This window comes from Micromys minutus, assembly GCF_963924665.1.
Source record: "Micromys minutus genome assembly, chromosome: 25".
Taxonomy (NCBI): Eukaryota; Metazoa; Chordata; class Mammalia; order Rodentia; family Muridae; genus Micromys; species Micromys minutus.
The window spans coordinates 26002270-26020954 of record NC_137960.1 but is presented as its reverse complement, the minus strand read 5'-3'; the positions used below and the strand labels follow the sequence as shown (position 1 = coordinate 26020954).

The window sequence follows — 18685 nt, the reverse complement described above, 5'->3', positions numbered from 1 at the left end:
TATTAATCTAAGTACTGGATTGACAGATTTAAGATTAACAACACAAATCTCTGGTGTGTGGAACGTTGTTCCATCTTGAGTTTACCATGTTCATATTTCCAATCCTTGAAGACAGCAACAGGATTGAGAGCACAAACCTATTGAGAAATGCATAGGTTACTGGAAGAAATCTCAACATTTTGAATAAGTGGGCTAAAAGTCCCTTGAGTCTAAACTGGAAGACTACATGTAATAATGATGTGATATTTTTGGAAAGTATGTAAATTTTAATTTAGTTGTGATTTATTAAACTTTTTGACAAAAAGCTACTCAATGGAAATCTTGAAGTAAGACATCGCCCAGTTGTTTAACATCTGTCCCTGTGAAAAATAAATATGGAAGTTTGGCTTTGATGGTGGAATTATCAACGCCACACATAGTCTCTTTCCAGCTGAACTGAGTCCTCCCTGGACCCAGGAGCCTTCACTTTGGAAAGAAGTTCATAAAGTTGTGTTTTTCTTTTAAGGTAAGAATCATTATCTTAATACTGACATTGTTCGAAGTCTAGAGTAAACATCTAAGGAGTTTGAAACACGATTTTATGACAACCGTGGCCTTATTTCTGGGAGCAATAGCCTATCTTAAAATAAGACTTTACTAAAGCTACAAGAGATCCAATTTCACAGGAATATAGGCTGTCAAGTCCAATGCCAGTGAAGTCTATTTCTGCAGGTAAGTCACATATGTTAAATATTATAAGGAAAGTATAAATTAAATGGGTTTTCAAAGAAAAGTTCTGCTTTGTACTTTAATAAAGCAATGTCAAAACATCTGTGGTATTGCTCTGTGTTCACTAGCTGTCTCAAACTTACTAGGAAAGAATATGGCACAGTATTAGTTATTATTAAAATTTAAGCATGTTTTTTTCTGGATGAATACTTCTCATATTTTTGTATTTATTTAATTTAAATTATATTTTATTCAAAACATTGCTGGGACTGGAGAACTTGGGATCTCTTTTTTATCTGATATCTCAAATGGTGTAGTATAGTGACCTAAATTAATACTATATCATCAGCTACAAAAAAAAAAAAGTTCCTTGGGATTTGTTTTATATTCTTATTTCAATTGTTTTGATATATTTTCTGGTAACCTCAGTATCTAGGTTGCACATCTCACCTTGTTTGTTTGTGTGTGTGTGTATGTATATGTGTTTTCTCGGGGACTCTCTATAGTCATCGTTGTCGAGAAACTCACTCTATAAAGCAGGCTGGCCTCGAACTCAGAGATCTGCTTACCTCTGCCTCCCAAATGCTGGGATTAAAGATGTGTGCCCCTACTTCCCATTATACTTCTTTTATTTATTTATTTTTTCTGTTATGCATAATGCCTCTGCATCTTAGAAAGTCTCCACAGGTCATATTCTAGTCATTATTGTCTCTCTATTGATCTAAATTCTTCTAATTATTATTTCTAAATCTTTTGACCAGCTTACTTTTAAACTTCATCCTGTCCTGCTGCGTATCTGACTCATCTTAGCTCAGTCTGTTCTTTCCTGGAACAGTCTTGATTCTGTTTTATGTGAATCCTGTACACATATAATATACTGATGACATTTGGGTTTTGTTTGTTTGAGGAAGTTTTGTTGTTGTTGTTGTTGCTTTGTTTATGTTTTTGCTTTAGGAAGTCTTTTACTACATCATATTTTTTGATTTTGTTAAAGAACCAGCTCCTGATTCTGTTGATTCTTTGTATAGTTCTTTTTTTTTTTTCCACTTGGATGATTTCTGCTCTGAGTTTGATTATTTCCTGCCATCTACTCCTCTTGGGTGTATCTGCTTTTTGTTCTAGAGCTTTCAGGTGTGCTGTCAAGCTGCTAGTGTATGCTTTCTCCAGTTTCCTTTTGGAGGCACTATGAGTTTTCCTCTTTGAACTGCTTTCATTGCATCCCATAAGTTTGGGTATATTGTGCCTTCATTTTCATTAAATTCTAAAAAAATCCGGAGCAGTGTGAAAAAGCAGCGAGGACAACCCCCGGACGGACCAAGCCGGCGCACCGCTGTATACTCGTGTTCAGCGCCGACGTCCCCTGGCGCCGCCATGCCCAAAAGAAAAGCTGAAGGGGATGCTAAAGGAGACAAAGCCAAGGTGAAGGACGAGCCACAGAGAAGATCTGCAAGGTTGTCTGCTAAGCCTGCTCCTCCAAAGCCTGAGTCCAAGCCTAAAAAGGCCCCAGCAAAGAAGGGGGAGAAGATACCCAATGGGAAGAAGGGGAAAGCCATGCTGGGAAGGTTGCGAATAATCCTGCAGAAAATGGAGATGCCAAAACAGACCAGGCACAAAAAGCAGAAGGTGCTGGAGATGCCAAGTGACGTGTGTGCATTTTTGATAATTGTGTACTTCTGGTGACTGTACAGTTTGAAATACTATTTTTTAGCAAGTTTTATAAAAATGCAGAATTTTGTTTTACTTTTTTTTTTAAACTATATTGTTAGCACACAGAAAACTTCATTGTGGGAGGGGAGAGGATCATGTGTCATTACATTTTAAAATATCACCAAAGCTGGATTGAGAACAGAAAACTGCTTTCCTTGATAATTTTGAAAGGCTCCTGATCCTGCATAAGTGGCTACCAAGGCACAAAATGCCTTGTGGTCTGGGAAAACTCTAAATTCATTTTTATAACCTTTCCCCTGTGTACCATGAACATAGACATAATTCTCTTAAAACCAGAGACCTATTGAAACCTGACCCCCAACATTGGTTTTCTAGTCTATTGGACAATGTGGATTTTGCAGTGACTTCATCAAGTGTTCTCAGAAGAGCAATGGTTCCTTTTATAAAAGATTGTGGATCTTCAGATTGATAATTCTGCCATGTTCATTTCCCGAAAGTCAGGGTCGGCTTGTGAAAAGTTAAACAACATCCTTAATGTGAAATGTCAGCCCTCACTCTAAGCTCCTTCCCCTTTTCGAGGCATTGAATGAAGATTTCATTGGGTTTTACAGTGGCTTTCTGATTTTAGTAGTCTATACAAGGAGGGAATTTGGAAGTTCTTGTATATTGTTGAGTGTCTGCTCATGTCCTGCCTGAATACCATGATTGTTTATGAAAAGTATCTTTAATAAAGCTGGTTACAGTTAAAAAAAATAAAATTAAAAAATTAAAAAATCCTCAATTTCTTTCTGTATTTCTTCCTTGACCATGTTATCATTGAATAGAGCATTGTTCAGCTTCCATGTGTATGTGGGCTTTTTGTTGTTTTTGTTGTTATTAAAGACCAGCCTTAGTCCATGGTGATCTGATAGAATGCATGGGAGAATTTCAATCTTCTTATATCTGTTGAGGCCTGTTTTTTTTATTATAGTGTTGTTTTATTATCATCACCACCACCACCATTATCATCATTGGTAGTGATAATGGTGGTAGTTTATACTATAAATTTGATTACTCATATATATTTTAAAAAGAGAACTAACAATCTAGAGTAGGATTTGTTATTAATGTAGAAGGGTTTTCCCTGTGTTACATGCTACCCATATCATAACTGACAGTTCCTCTTTCAAATGTTTAGAGAGTAGGCTTATGGACCCATAAAGCAATAATTGTGAAATTTACTGCTATGTATTTTTGCCGCAATCACATGCCTAAGCCTCTGAGGTTATTATTTTTTAACCTAGTATTAGGTATAGCTGTCATTTGCGCTTAAAGGAATTATAAAGTATTTGTTGAAGGTGCTAATACATCCATGTTGACACCATCTGCTCCTTCCAGACATTGGCACCTTATATATCAGGTGTGACAAAAAGTGTAGGTTGGGAGACAGAACTGAACTTGAACTTAAGACCTTTGGTGATTCTTTATTATCAGTCAAAGCCAGCCAGGGACAGAGACCCTCAGCATCTTTGGGGAACCAAATTAACACAAAGTAGTAGAACCAATTCCCAACAATCTTGTCATTTTAAAAGGTTGTTTTTGTTGTTTGTGTGTGTGTTTGAGGTTCTCTGCACACACTAAGGAGGTCTCCTGACCTTTGAAGTTGTCCTGTCTCCTCCTGAATGCTGTGATCAAAGCATATCCTACCATGCTCAGTTTTATATGGTTTTGAAGATCTAACTCAAAGCTTCTTACTGACGGTAGTGCTCCACGGTATGGCTAAGGGAAGTGTTTTTATTGTAGATATTAGGGAGAGAACCTCCAGATGCATCTGGAAGAAGAGTCCAGAGCAAAGAAAGTAGTGGAACAAGGCAGAGAGAGGTAGGGGGAGGGAGGAGAATGAGAGATAAAGAAAAAGAATGGGAAAAAGAGTGGGAAAAAGAGACGACCAAGAGAGCACATAGCCAAAATAGCAGGGTTATAAACTAAGGGGAGGGAAACTCCTGAGCAGAAGGAAGCCAGCAGTGAAGAGCTGAGAAGAGCCAGGTATCCATGATGGACTCTAAACAAGTAAGAGATGTTTGTGGTGCTGAGAGAGCCTGGAGGCCAGCCTGTGCTAATAGACTTGACAGATAGCCATTTGTCCCTGCTGCCAGTGAAAAGGGAAGAGGGGGATGGGCTTCACAATTTTCTGAGGAATGCTGCTGGCTTCTCACTGCCAGAACTTAGAAAAAAATGGGGTTTCCTTTGGACCTGACACAAGGAAGGCAGTCTACAAAATGAGAACTATTCCCAGTCTCTAAAACACTGTTTGCAAATGAAGAAAATATAAGTTAATGACACAGTTTCAAAAGTATAATGTGTTTATCAATCTTCTGTCTACTTCAACGACAGACAAAAAAATTTCTAATCAAACTATTAATTAGTTCCTGTTACAGGACTACCAGCCACTGTCCATAGAGGAGCCTGATGTGAACATCTGCCAGGTGGATCCCAATGGTGAAAGCCAGCTGCACTCCCTTATGATGCCCCAAGACAGCAGGAAGTAGCCAATGAGACTTGACGCCCCTATTCCCCTTTCACCATCAGCCTCCCCCTCCCATTTTTTCTCCTTTTTATAATGAGAAAAGGGGAGGAATGACAGCATTAGGACTGCTCCTGAAAAATCTTTCTTTCTTCCAAACCAAATGTACTTAATCTCTACCTATAATGTATACATATGTGTGTTCCAGCATCTTGTCAAGTCCAGGTGCTTATTACATCTAGAACAGCTCCAGAGAAGCAACCTACAGATGCTTCAGCCTTCTCTCACAGACACAGACGCTTTTACTGGACCTGTTCCTTCTGACCTATCCTCAGATGGTTCCACAGACCCTGGACAACAAAGAAACAGCCAACTCTTAAGACTGGACAAACATCACTACCCCCACTTTTCTGGTCTCTCTAAAAACATCGCCCCAAACCAGCATGAAGCAGTCAAGAGATCACAACGACCCTATTCCTGGTCCACCATCGCCTCTAATTTTTCTTTTTTAATTAAACAAAAATGGGGGAATGTTGGGATTCTGTAAACCCCACCCCTCAGTTACCTAGCAACAGCCAGGTATACCCCACCCCTCAATTACCTGGCAGTAGCCAGGTATGCTCCACCCCAGTGACCTGACACTATAAAAGGAGCTGCTTGCCCCCTCCTCTCTCTCTTGGCCTCTCTTGCTCTTGTGCTCTTGCAGCCTTGCTCTCCCACTCCTACCCCTCCTCTTCCCCTTCCCTTCCCCCTCTCTCCCCATGTGCTCACATGGCCGGCCTCTACTCCTCTACTCTCTCTCTTTCTCTCTCTGCCTCTCTTAACTCTCCCATGACTTGAATAAACTCTATTCTGTACTATACCGTTGTGTGGCTGGTCCCTCAGGGGGAAGGGATTCCCAACATGGAACCCCCAGAGGCATCTCCTTTGCCCCTAGGCCTCGCTGCACCTCCATGGGCCATATGCCCCCCACTCTCTTCATCCTTCCTCTAACATTGGTGCCGTGACCCGGATCGTCATCCTTCCCCTAACATAATGCTATGCTTTTCAATCAACTAACACAGGAAAAACAATCAGAGGCTTCAATGATGTTTTTACAGTTTACAATGATGTTACTGCTCAAATCCTACTGGTTCTTGCTTCAATAAATTATTTAGAAAAAATATATTTCAAAGGCTTAATATTTATCTGGGAAATATTCATAAACAATTCTCATATAAGATTCTGGGTTTTTTTCTGTAAAATGAATATGGAAACACCTTATTTGTTAACATCAGTCTTTTCCACTAGACAAGGAGTGTGTGTGTGTGCATGTGTGTATTCTGAGGACATTATATTCTTTATAATTTTTATAATGTATATAATTGTTTACATTATATATGTATATATACATAAATATGTATATATTGTCTGATGCTCTGAATAAAACTGTCTATAGCACGAGACCTTAACCTGCAGCATTTTTAGGCCCCACTCACCTAGGTTCACTCTGTCAAGTAGAGTGGTAACACACCTAAATGTTAATATGATAGAAACAAAGAGGAAACTTGGGTATCTTGCCTTGGAGAGCATACAGTTTGCGAAGAGAAAACGGTTTGGATAAAGACCTGGCAAAGACCACATAGGCAGCAACATATCTTTTTGGAGTCCTTTGTTTCTTCTGGTGCCCGTGCACACACTGTGGATGTCATCCTGATGAGCTATGTCATGGAGTACAACAGGTGCTTCAAGAAGTTGTGTTCCTTTGAGGAAGAAATATACTAAACAATGGATTAGACATAAAGAGACAAGATGGCATAACTGCAAAGTTCGGGATCAGTGCCTGAGAGGAAATCATATTGTGATACGTGCTAACTGACAGCAGGAAGCAGAAATTGATAAGAAATTGAGAAGAGAGCTGCTTTTTTTTTTTTTTTTTTTTTTTCTTGGCAGAGCTGTTGCACACAGATAATCCAAGGAGAGAAGGCCCTGAACCTGAAAGTTTTATAACAGTCCTGTGCCTAAGAGAAATTATCTTCTGGGTCACTTTGTCTCTCTGGAAGGAAGGAATCTAAAAATTTACTTTATATTCAATGTTTAAAAGGCATGGGAAGAGGCCACTTAGGTAACATGAGGTAGAAAGCACAAAACAGAAGAAAGCAGAAAAGAGAGGAAGTTTTGCTCAGTCCAAACTAGGTATTTTTTTGCTCATACCAAACCACAAACTTCTCATCACTAAGGGACAGATGGGCCATTGTCCCCCCCCCCCCACACACACACACATACCCACACTTCCTCGGTATCTTTTCCATCAAATTCAGCTAGCAGAATGAAATTAACCTGGGCATACAGGCTTTGATCTTCCTCGAAGCAACTTAGGCACTGGGCAGTTTTAGCTTCTTGTTTGTGGAGATAATGCAAGAGATAGACAGGTGAGCTCTTAGCAAAAGGGGCTTGAAAGGGGTGTCTAGTCCTTTCCCTCCTGCTGTTTACAGGAGCGCTGCGTCATCGGTACAGTCAGCACATGTCACAGTTCATCTCAGTAATGCAGATGTTCCCTTAGGATTTTGTATAATTTGGTAATGAAAAGAAGCTCGAGCAAAAAGATCTTGAATGCTGATTGTCTCTCTTAGCATCTATGCCTGGGAATTCTGCAGGGCCTATTGGTCAGGATCTTGGTTGGCCTTTTTCTTTTTCTTTTTTTAAGTAAAAGGGAGTGCTGTTAGAAAACAAGCTCCCGGGGACTCAGCCTTGTATGGAGATTCGCCAAGGTTTCTCAAAGCCCCTCTCTCCCCTTTTCTTTGACTACTGTATAAGTAGATCTTTCTAATGGATTTCATTATGTCCCCTTGGCTTGTTGACAATGGAGCCTGGCCCACACTCTGCCACCAAGCCAGATCGCCAGCACTGCTGGTCATGAACATGTTTAGAGGTCTCATTGTCACTAGTTAACAGGTGGGAATTCCCTCTAGGAGAAGAGTCAATAATTTGGTATATCATCGTTCCTTCTTGACTTTATGATGCATGTATATTATTACACCCCCAGCAGTGTTGTACATTATTCCAAGGTTTAGGGAATTGGAGGAAAATATTGGTTGGATCTGCCTTAGCACAGCAAATACAGTTTCTGCTCTAGAATGACTTCAATAGAGTCAAATATGCTCTTGTTTAAAGCAATAAGCATTCCGTGCATATTGTATCTAGTATATATTATTTAGCTAGTCATTTAAATTTGCTCAGATGTGTTGGTTTAGGTAGTCACTAAACAGATTGGGTTTTCCAAAAAATTCTACTATATATATCTACATAGCAATACTCTCCTCTGTAAATCAATATGAATTTTACAAAATACTTCCAATGAAAGGAATTATAAAATTTATAGAATTATAATTTTACATAAAAGTATTAGATGCATATGTACTTTTAGTTAGACTAAATCTTTTTTGTAGTATTCTTTGTCTGAAAAATAGAGAGGATAAATGCATAAAGACAAATATTTCAGCACACTAAGCTGAGATATTTAACACATGCCCTGCCTCCTTCAAATGCCAGGGGCAGGTCTGGCTTAGATGATACTTTAAATTTCTGTCTTTAACTCGAGAACAAGAAGGTTTTAAATAAGAGGACAAGATCAGATTTGGAAATGTAAAATAGCTATACTGTGGTACCATTAACCTAAGTCCAATTTCCACATTCTTAAGATGTATACATAATAAAGTTTGACATATTAGTGAAAGTTTTGTTTTAACCAAGAAAACAAAGGAAAATAAAAAGGACTTATGCAAAAACACACATCTACCAAATAGCCTCTCTAAAATGTACAAAGAATGGCCACAGCACAGCAGCAAGAGAAGAAAAGAAAAAACCCAACTTTAAAGAGGGAAAATATTTAAATGAAAGCTATACAAAACACAGAAAAGCACATAAAAATGTTCAGTGCTGTTAGTAATGAGAGTAATGCAAATTTGTATTTGAAAGGTTGCTTGGTTCCAGGAAATATTTTGAGAACAGTGTGGTAGCTGTTGCTAAAGAATCAGGCAAAACCAGAAGTTGCTTACATTTAGGGGGGTTGTGGAGGGGCAGGGAATGACTGCTAAATACCGTGGAAGCGAAATGAGCTAAGTCTTCACATCAAGGGTCATTTGTGAGAATAAACCATCGGAAACAATTGGAAGGTTTTCGGTAGGTGCCACAAGTTGGTGAAAGTTGCCACTATTCACACATGTAGTGCAGACTTGCAGGAAAACAAGCACAGTGACAGTTCTGGTGTTCCTGATAAACAGGTGTACTGCCACCTGGCTGGCACAGCAATAGGATAAATTGTTTAGAGCCCTTGTCTTCCACGTGTGCTGCAGAATGGGATGCATGCATTGTAAGCTGAGGCTCAAGCTGGACTGGCAGAAAAGCAGACTCCTGGCTCTCTTTCTCTCTCCGAGCCTGGGAAAATGCCTTTTGATTGGATACATACAACTATAAAGCAGGGAAAATCTCAAGCTGAAGAGGAAATTCACAGACCCCATTGAACGTCCCTGTTCGAACCTTCTAGCTATTCTGGTACACGTGTACACTGAGCTGGCACAGACTGTAGGCCAGCTCTATAGGGACGCTTAAAGAGACCGTTCCTGTCTCCCTGTTTATGCAAGCCTCAGATTTAGGTAGATGTGACTTTAGGAAGCCAAAATGCCCTTTGAGATCTTACTAATTGGCTGTCTGTCCAGCTTTTCCATATCAATTCTGTAGCCTGCTCGAGGAGGTGAAGAAAAAGACTCTCCTCTTTGTTTCTCTAACTCATTAGTGAATCTTAACCACACTTTCTAAGGTTCCTTTCCCACTCTGGTCTGGTTCTTACATCCTCAGAAAGAATGAAGGATAAACCCACCGTGATTGTGTTGAGAGTTGCCTTCCTGGCTAGACTGTTTCGTTGATATCTAAGTAGGTTTCAAACAGAGTTCATCTAGGAAATACATTTTCACCCACGCTCTGTATCTTTTCCTAGCTTGGCATATTTTAGTCTATGTTTTGCTCTCCGTTTAAATATAAGAGCAAACTAAAATGAACCTTTCAGACTCCTTTGTCTGAAAAATCTGGCACTTCAGTGGGTTTTCTTTAAGGAGGCCCTCATTTGTAACCAGCAACATGCTCTCCTTAAGGAAATCAATCTGAATGTCCTATTATCCTTCTCTCTTCTTTCCTCCCAGTTTGAGAGGGCAGTTGCCAATTTCCCACCCCCCCCCCCAAAAAAAAAAAAAAAAAAAAAAAAAAAAAAAAAACCCTCTCTCTTCTCCGGTTCTCTGTTCCCAGGCCCCGCTGACTTCCTATGGAGCATTCTTGGGCATCAGTATTGTGGTGTGTGGACTGGGAGGATCTTGCTTGACCTACTCTGCTAACCCAGTGGCCTGAGCAAATCACAAGGAGGGTTGGAGCTCTCTGCCCAGCCCCTCCCCCGTGAGGCAGCCTACTGGAAAGAGACAAGTTGGCCATTGAAATAATTGGCTTTTTGCCCGCTTCTTTTCCAAATAAAAAGGCAGGGGCTGCTGCTGAGGTGCAAAGGATTTTTTTTTGCCAATTACAGGGGTGGGTAAGACCCGAGTTTCTCTAGCTCCTGCCTGTTTTCAGCCGACTAGGAGGGCAAGGATGGTAGATGCTTTCTGTGCGACCTGGAAGCTAACAGACAGTCAGAATTTTGATGAGTACATGAAAGCTCTAGGTAGGTAAAAGTAAGATGCACCGTTCCCCCTTTAACTCTGTGTTTTGATTCTTAGAACACCCCCCTCCCGCGCGCGCCGTTTTTACTTCCCAGGTTTCTGAGAGACGGGCTGAGCATATCGCATTAATTGTACCAGACTGTGCATAGCCCACTTAAATCAATTCTTACTGTGACATTTGTCTGCCTTCTTGCCCAGGATCAAATAACGGCACCATTTGATAGACTGTGGAAAATGTGAAGCTGCTGTAACTTTTGGGGGGTCATTTAACATTTCTTTATTTGTGCTCAGCTCATCCATGGCTCCTGGGTTAACCATTAATCAGGTTTGAACAGGAGCTACACTTTAGTATCCAGTTCTGGATTTTTCAGAGTGGCAAGTAGATCTCTGCTTTTACGAACTGTTTTTGGAAGTTGCTGTCACTGCTCCGGTTCCTTTTGCTGTTTCAGGGGTGGGCTTTGCCACCAGGCAAGTGGGAAATGTGACCAAACCAACAGTGATTATCAGTCAGGAAGGAGGCAAAGTGGTGATCCGGACACAGTGCACATTCAAGAACACGGAGATCGGTTTCCAGCTGGGAGAAGAGTTTGAGGAAACCAGCATAGATGACAGGAAGTGTAAGGTAAGAGGCAGCTTAAGCCTGCAGCGATTGGGACGAAGGTTCCCAGTCTCTCTGCATCGCAGACACAGAGAAGGATAATAAGCTTTCCGAATGTCCCCCGAGGGAGAAGGAGCCAGAGTTAACACTCTACGGTTCACTAGTTGTACCCTAGACACTGAGTACTTTCCATCGCCAAACTTGCAGGCTATTCTCCTTTTGTTGGGAAATTTTCATATCTTATGGCAAGTTTTACCTAGAGAGTATTGAACGGTGTTTATTGGAAAGAAAGACCAGGCCTTGTTCCTTCCACCGGTCATCTCAGCTTAACCAGCTAGCCAGTGTCACAACAAAGCTTTGCTTAAACAAGAAGAGTGACTAGTTCTGCCTTTTTATTTCTGATCTATTCTATTTTTGCCCTTTCTGCTGTGCTGTAGCCATTATTTGTAGATTTTAGAGAAGCGATTTGGTGGCTATGTGTTTTTGAACACAATTGTCAATGGCCACATCTTGGAAAACAGAGACTCTTGAAAGTAAGAGAGGACGAAGTGCCTATCAGACAGAATGATGATGGGTGATGTACGAGTTGTGGTCTTCTCCGATAGTGCTGCCATTGGACTGGGAAGTATTCTGCCTGCTAACCTCCCGCTCTCTGTTGTTGCTCAGTCTGTGGTTCGGTTGGACGGAGACAAGCTCATCCACGTGCAGAAGTGGGATGGCAAAGAAACAAATTTTGTCAGAGAAATTAAGGATGGCAAGATGGTTGTGGTAAGTCCTGAGGAGTCTGCATTTTCTGTCCCTGCCTCCCTTCTAGCTGTCTTTCTTCCCTTTCTCACTCTCCTCTGGACTCTTCTTCTCACTTCCCCTCCCCCCTGTCCCTTATTTCCAGCTTAGCTACAAGTGCCTTTCAATGTCCCTTAACAATATGTGAAACGGGAGGAATAAAAAACTCAGAACTCGTTGTTGCCTCGGTTTGGCATCTGTAGAGTTTTAAAATTCTGCATCAATTTGCCCCAAAGGTGTGTAGAAGGTCGTGGAATTGCTGGGAAGAGCCAGCCTTCAACTGGAACTTAAATGTAAACTATCAATCAGGAAAATATAGGAAGATAACTGATTGGAAACATAAAGTAACTGAATATCAGAGAAGTTATTTATTAGAGACTGTTATTAGGGCATCCTAAACATTTTATATTTTAGTTTGTAAGAGCTCAGTGCAAATAATTTTAATGAAAGGTGGAACTTTAATTTTTTTGTTAGAACTGTTTGATGTTAATTCCTTACAGTTGTTTTTTTCTTATTTTTAATGAATCACCCGAGTTTTCAATATATGTCCAGTGACAGGAGTGTAAATATCATAAAAGAGAAAAATAGTTTTATAAATAATTTCCCTTGTGAAAGATAGAAGGAGTTAGGCCTTGAACTAGACCCATAGAGATCGTTTTAAAAACAGAAACATTATTTAGAAGATAGTGATATGGGTCAGTTTGCTTATTGCTCTTGGGGATGTTTGGAGTTCCTTTACAAACTCCTACTAAGATTAGAAAGCTTCTTCCTTGCTGCTAGTGGAGAATAGATTGCCCACTTCTTTAATATTACAGCCAGAACCACTCTGAACTGAAACACAGTTCTTTTCACATGTAGAACAACTTTGGAGAGCAGAGAGCCGAGATTTTTCTTGAATCCTCATCAAAGAGTTCACTGCTAACAATTATCCTGAAGTTATTTTTTATGATCTAGCCTTCACTGCTTTTTTGTTTACACAAAGCTAGAGCAAGCTCACCTTCAGAAATCTTGACTGCGGTCAGGCAAGGCTGAGTTCTGAAATGAAGGCGACAGCGAAGGCTTACTGAGTTCTGAGGATCCTGTCAGTGCTTGACCATCTTGGGTACACACCTTAATACTTTAAGGTGATTTTTGTAGTAATTCTTCACCTTCAGACAACAGAGTCAAAATTCAATGCCACTGCCATCTAATCCCCTCGGTTATGTCCTCATGGGCTAAACATGACAGTGAAAGTACTGTCACCGTACTGGCATGTCCTTGCTGACCTTAGAAAAGGTCATTCCTGACACCATGAGCTCAAAGGTTTGTATTTTCTAAAGAAGTCTAGCAAGATTATGGATAGAAAATTCTATGAAAATCTATTAAAAAATCCAGGTCCCTTCAAGGCAGATAGTTGAGGCCACAGTGACACCATGTGCCTTCCTTGGATCCAGTTTGTTCCAGTTCCCTTAATAATTTAACAGAAAAGGAAGTTTTAACACTTTAAGTTTCTAACTTAGTTTAGTTTCCACTTCTTTGTAATTTTCATAAATCTGAATAATGCAAACTTTTCACTCATCAACCACGAGCATCCCTCGTTTGGTTAGGAGATAAAGAACATGTGCAATGTTCAATGCTTGTAAATATCCTTGTTCTTCACCTAATATTTATGTCATATGCGTGACAATGTTTAATTCAGCCGTGAATGGTAAAAAGATTCAATTATCTTTGGATTATTTCAGACTCTTACCTTTGGGGATATTGTTGCTGTTCGCTGTTATGAAAAGGCATAGAAGAGATGACGGGTCTTTTGACAACTTGGTTTCCTGGGGTCCCAGAGTTAGCCAGCTCCTGAAGCACTGGCCACTAATTATAACTTTGTCTTTGGTATGGAGGCAGAAAATTATAATTTAAGATATGTTACTCCAAGCAACTCATGAGATTTTGATACACAAATTTACCCTGTTTTCCAATTTTTTATAATTTTAGAATACTTTTTATAAAGATGGGGATATACCTTATAATTCTCTTCGGAATGCAAACTGAATTGGAATAAAAGTTATACACACATATAAAAGCTGGTTGTCATTTTTAATGCCATCAATCTATCTTGAAACCGTCTACTAGAAAGTTTTCCATACAGTAGCCTTTCTTATAGCATAAAGTAAGGCTGGAAAAAAGTCATTTATAAAATAACTGGGTAATCCAGGAAATATGCAGATGACATATTCTTGAGGCTACAGTGAAGAATCTGGACTTAATAAGTTCATCTGGTCAGGACCTAAGGAAGTTAGTTATAGTGAGTAGGAGTACAAAAATGGTCTTTTGCTATTAAAAATAGTATAAAGAAAAAAAGCTTCAATATGTGACAAAAGGTAAATATAATCCAGCGCCATGCGATCACAGTGCCATTATCAAAGTTTTATAGCAAAGGCAATTAGAAGAAAAGAAGTTGATTTTATCCCCTGTGCTTGGCACGGATCTCCATCTCTAAACACCTCAAAATACAGAACTTTACTAAGTCAAGAACGGCAAAACGATGTGTGAACAGAGAATCCATGAAAGTGTTCAATTCCACTGTCTTTCCGGGTTGGATAGAGCAGGTAATTAGAACAGAATTGACAAAAATCAAGACAAATATCTTTTTGTAGCTAGTTTGCATTTGCGGTGTACACACACACACACACACACATACACATACATACACACATACACACACATACATACACACATACACACACACATACAAACACACACATACATACACACATACATACACACATATATACACACACATACACACATACAAACACACACACAAACACACACATACATACACACATACACACACATACACACACATACATGCACATACATACACACACACACGACTTCATTTTATTACTTGTAAGATGCTCTTGAGTCATTTTCTCCGCCTGTGATCTAAACAGAATGCTATTATTTGCCTACTGACAGAGGAAGCCAGGATCAGAGCCATATGGCTACGTCCTTGTGACCAGGAAATAATGCTGAGAATGGCGCCCTTCAGTGTTTCTCTTAACGTTCTCTTGGAAGTCAGTATTTTAGCTCAGTTTATTCTAAAAGAAAACTGCAAGATTTCAGTACCCTGAGTATTAATTCCTCTGGCAACCTTCCTTCCAGCTATTAGTTTCCGCAGACAAGTGTCCATGAGGAAAGTTTAGACTATCTCCCTCAGGAAAATAGGTAATGCTCATTTTTATGCAACCTTGTGGTTTATTTTATTAAGTTTAAAAATATATATTTATTTATGTTATGTACGTAAGTACACTGTCGCTGTCTTCAGACACACCAAAAGAGGGCATCAGATCCCATTACAGATGGTTGCGAGCCACCATGTGGTTGCTGGGAATCGAACTCAGGACCTCTGGAAGAGCAGTCAGTGCTCTAACCATTGAGCCATCTCTCCAGCCCTCATTAAGTTTGTATAGTGAATTCAAGGTCAAAATATAAAATGTGAGGAAACTTCCTTTAATTTATCTGCTTTACTACAACCATACCACTACCTGTTTGCCGTAGGACAGGTTCAAAATTTCTTACCCGAAATATGCAGGACAAAAACTAGTTTTGATTTTATGATATACGTGTGCATAACAAGACATCTTAGAAATGTGATCTAAACCCCAAATTGACCTATGTTTCACAAGTACCTTCCTCACATACGCGAAGGTAATTTTGTAAAAGAATTCAATGCACTTGCACCAGAGTATGCCATGATTAGGTCAGGGATGGAATTTCTCCTTGGTGATGTCATGACAGTTTAGGACTTTGAAGCATTTTGAATTTCTGATTCCTATACTAGAGATAGATAATCAATGTGCATTTTAAACTGTTTGATGAGTGTGTGTGTGTGTGTGAGTGTGCACATGTGTTTATGTAGCTGCATGTGAATGTCCACAGAGGTCAGGAGAAGGGGTCAGAGTATCTGCAGCTGTGAGGAGCCAGCCTCTGGTCCTCTAAAGGAGAGTAAGTGCTGTTCAGCAGTGAACTCTCTCTAGTCACTCAACACGCACTTTAATATATAACGATGAAAGACAAAACTAGACATTTGGATGCACAACTGCTTGTGTCGAAGTAAGATTATCTTATTTCTGACCCTAGAGGGTCTACTCTCTAGTAATACAGAGCAGAACTTTGATCATATGTTTGTCCCATGTCTCTAACAGCCACCATCTCTCCTGTTGGCAAGAGTTCCTAACTCTTGCTTTGAAAGCATTGACTCTGGCCTGCTGTGTTAAAGGTGCATTGTGAAAACACAGCCTGTTGGTATTAACTTCCAAAACATTAAAGAATGAAAAGGTATGTGAGTGGCTTGAGTAGGAAATACCATCACAATGGTATAAAAGATCAAAACCTGCACTGGAAGATCTCGTGTATATTTATAGAAACATTAATAGGTATTTCTACATCTTAATTTTTTAAAGGTGGTTGGGTCTCATTTTTCTTCAAACTTGTCATAGGGCTTTACTGCTGTGAACAGACACCATGACCAAGGCAACTTTTATAAGGACAACATTTAGTTGGGGCTGGCTTACAGTATCATCAAGGTGGGAACATGGCAGCATCCAGGCAGGTATGGTGCAGGAGGAGCTGAGAGTTCTACATCTTCATCTGAAGGCTGTTAGGAAAACACTGACTTCCAGGCAGCTAGGATGAGGGTCTTCAGCCCACACCCACAGTGACACACCTACTCCAGTAGGGCCACACCTAATAGTGCCACTCCCTGAGCCAAGCATATCCAAACCATCACTAAACCAAATTCTATTTCACTTAATGGTCTGTAGATATAATAACTTTTCTGCTCATTTCCCCTGTTACATTGTTAAAGAAAATGAGATATTTACCAAGACCAAGGGAAAATTGACCAAGAACTAAGGAAACAACACTTTTGAAATTCAAAGTTCTCAAACGTAAAAACTAAGCTAAAAGTTGTTTTAGAAAGTCCACCCTTAGACCACTGTACTGGTCAGCCTTAACTGTCAACTTGGCATAGCTTAGGTTCACCCAAGAGGATCCTAACTGAGAGATTGCCCAAATCAGATTAGCCAGTGGACATGTATGTGTGTGAGGGTCTTGGTTGTTAATTGATTGAGGAAGGTACAGCCCAGTGTGAGTGACCTTACTTCCTGGACCTGTGGAGCTGAGCTTTATAAGAGAGCTAGCTAGGCATGAGTGTTAAGAAGCCAGATCACTTTCTGTTTCTGCTTCAAGCTCTATCTTGAGTTCTGGACCTGACTTCTCTTAATGATGGTCTGTAATCTAGAAAAGAAACCTTTACCTTCTGTAGTGGTTTCAATAATAATAGCCCCCATGAGTTCATAATGCTTATAGAGTGGCACTATTTGAAAGGATTAGGGAGTGTGGTCTTGTTGGATGAAGTGTGCCATTGAGGGTGGGCCTTGAGGTTTCAGAAACCCAAGCAGGCCCAGCGTGCTCTCCGTTCAAGCTGCCTCAGATCCAGATGCAGAATTCTCGGCTACTTCTTTGGTAGCACATCTACATGCATTCTTGATGAGAGTGGACTAAATTTCTGAAACTATAAGCAAGCGCCGATGAAATGTTTTCTTTTTAATGGGTGTAACTGTCACTGACAGTCACTCATGAGAATTTATTCTATCATTTGCCTTTATTCCTTGTGCAGATAGACATAAATGCACAGGGCCTGGAGACTCACAGGCGTAGGCTGACCCTGCGGGTTTATCAGTGTGTGGGCCACTGAAGCCTTGAACTTCTTAGTGAGTAGAAAGGAGGCTGCAGCTTTCATCATTCACTTAAAACATGATCAGTTTAGGTTCGCAAGCATTTCAAAGATTTCACAATGTGTGGGCTGCATTTTGTGTCTTAACCAAAATTATTTCACAACCAATTTACTTCCTACAACATGTCTTAGAAGTTGAAAAATAATGTTTGACTGAGCAAGACACTGCAGGGATTCCTCCATCTTATATTCTTGCTGAAGCCATTTCAGGTTTAACTAGAATTTGATTTCTTTAATGGAAAAGCCGGCGGGAAAATTCTACTGTAGGACCCAAGGCCAAGATGCCCCAGCTAACTTATTGTAGCTTCTGTTAAATGACTTGCTTGTGCAAAGCTATCTCTTCCAATGTGAAGTGAGATACCAGGATATGGTTTTTCTCTTTAAAAAACTCTTGCTCTAAATAAGCTAAAGTCCCAAACACTTGGATATCGCCCCAGCCAGTTGGAATAAAGACTTCAATCAGCTCTCAACTGTGTCTGAATGGTTCTCTCTGATTGGCTCACTATAATAATGAGCAAAACTGCTATTCTGATCATTAGTTCACTTTCTCTTAAGTTGTTCAAGCTCATCACCCTTTTCCAGTCTCACTCTCCCTGTGCTCTTCAGATGGTAGACTGAGAAATTACAGAAGGGACCATGTATGTTGCTGGGAAGCACATGGTTCTTGAACTGCTTTGAATCACACCAATGATGTAGCAAACCTTGGGGGAGTCTACTAGGATCTGAAAGGAAACCTTAGTGTCCATTAAAAAAACTTTTTATAAGATATAATAATTAAATTATGCAGATATAAAACAAGGTTATTTTTCCCTCTGATTGAAAAATACATGTTTGTAAAATATAGTGGTAAAATTACCTGAAGAAAATACAAAAATCATGTATCCTAAACCAAATATGAGTGCTCCTCGGCTAAGAACACAGGTTCTGGTTTCTCTAAATGATTGTTTCAACATGGAAAGGGTTAT

General features: G+C 39.9%; 1 protein-coding gene and 1 pseudogene across 2 annotated transcripts; both read left to right on the top strand.

Moving 5' to 3' along the window:
• The first annotated feature begins 2079 nt into the window (after window positions 1-2079).
• LOC308436845 (non-histone chromosomal protein HMG-17-like) lies at window positions 2080-2351 on the top strand (annotated as a pseudogene). Its single transcript has one exon. The product of its transcript is annotated as a non-histone chromosomal protein HMG-17-like (transcript).
• Window positions 2352-10492: 8141 nt separating this feature from the next.
• Window positions 10493-13716, top strand: FABP7 (fatty acid binding protein 7; the record flags this gene model as incomplete). Its single annotated transcript, XM_080938231.1, has 4 exons — window positions 10493-10565; window positions 11013-11185; window positions 11828-11929; window positions 13666-13716. 4 exons carry the CDS (start codon window positions 10493-10495, stop codon window positions 13714-13716), a joined length of 399 nt encoding a protein of 132 aa, XP_080794357.1.
• Window positions 13717-18685: the final 4969 nt, after the last annotated feature.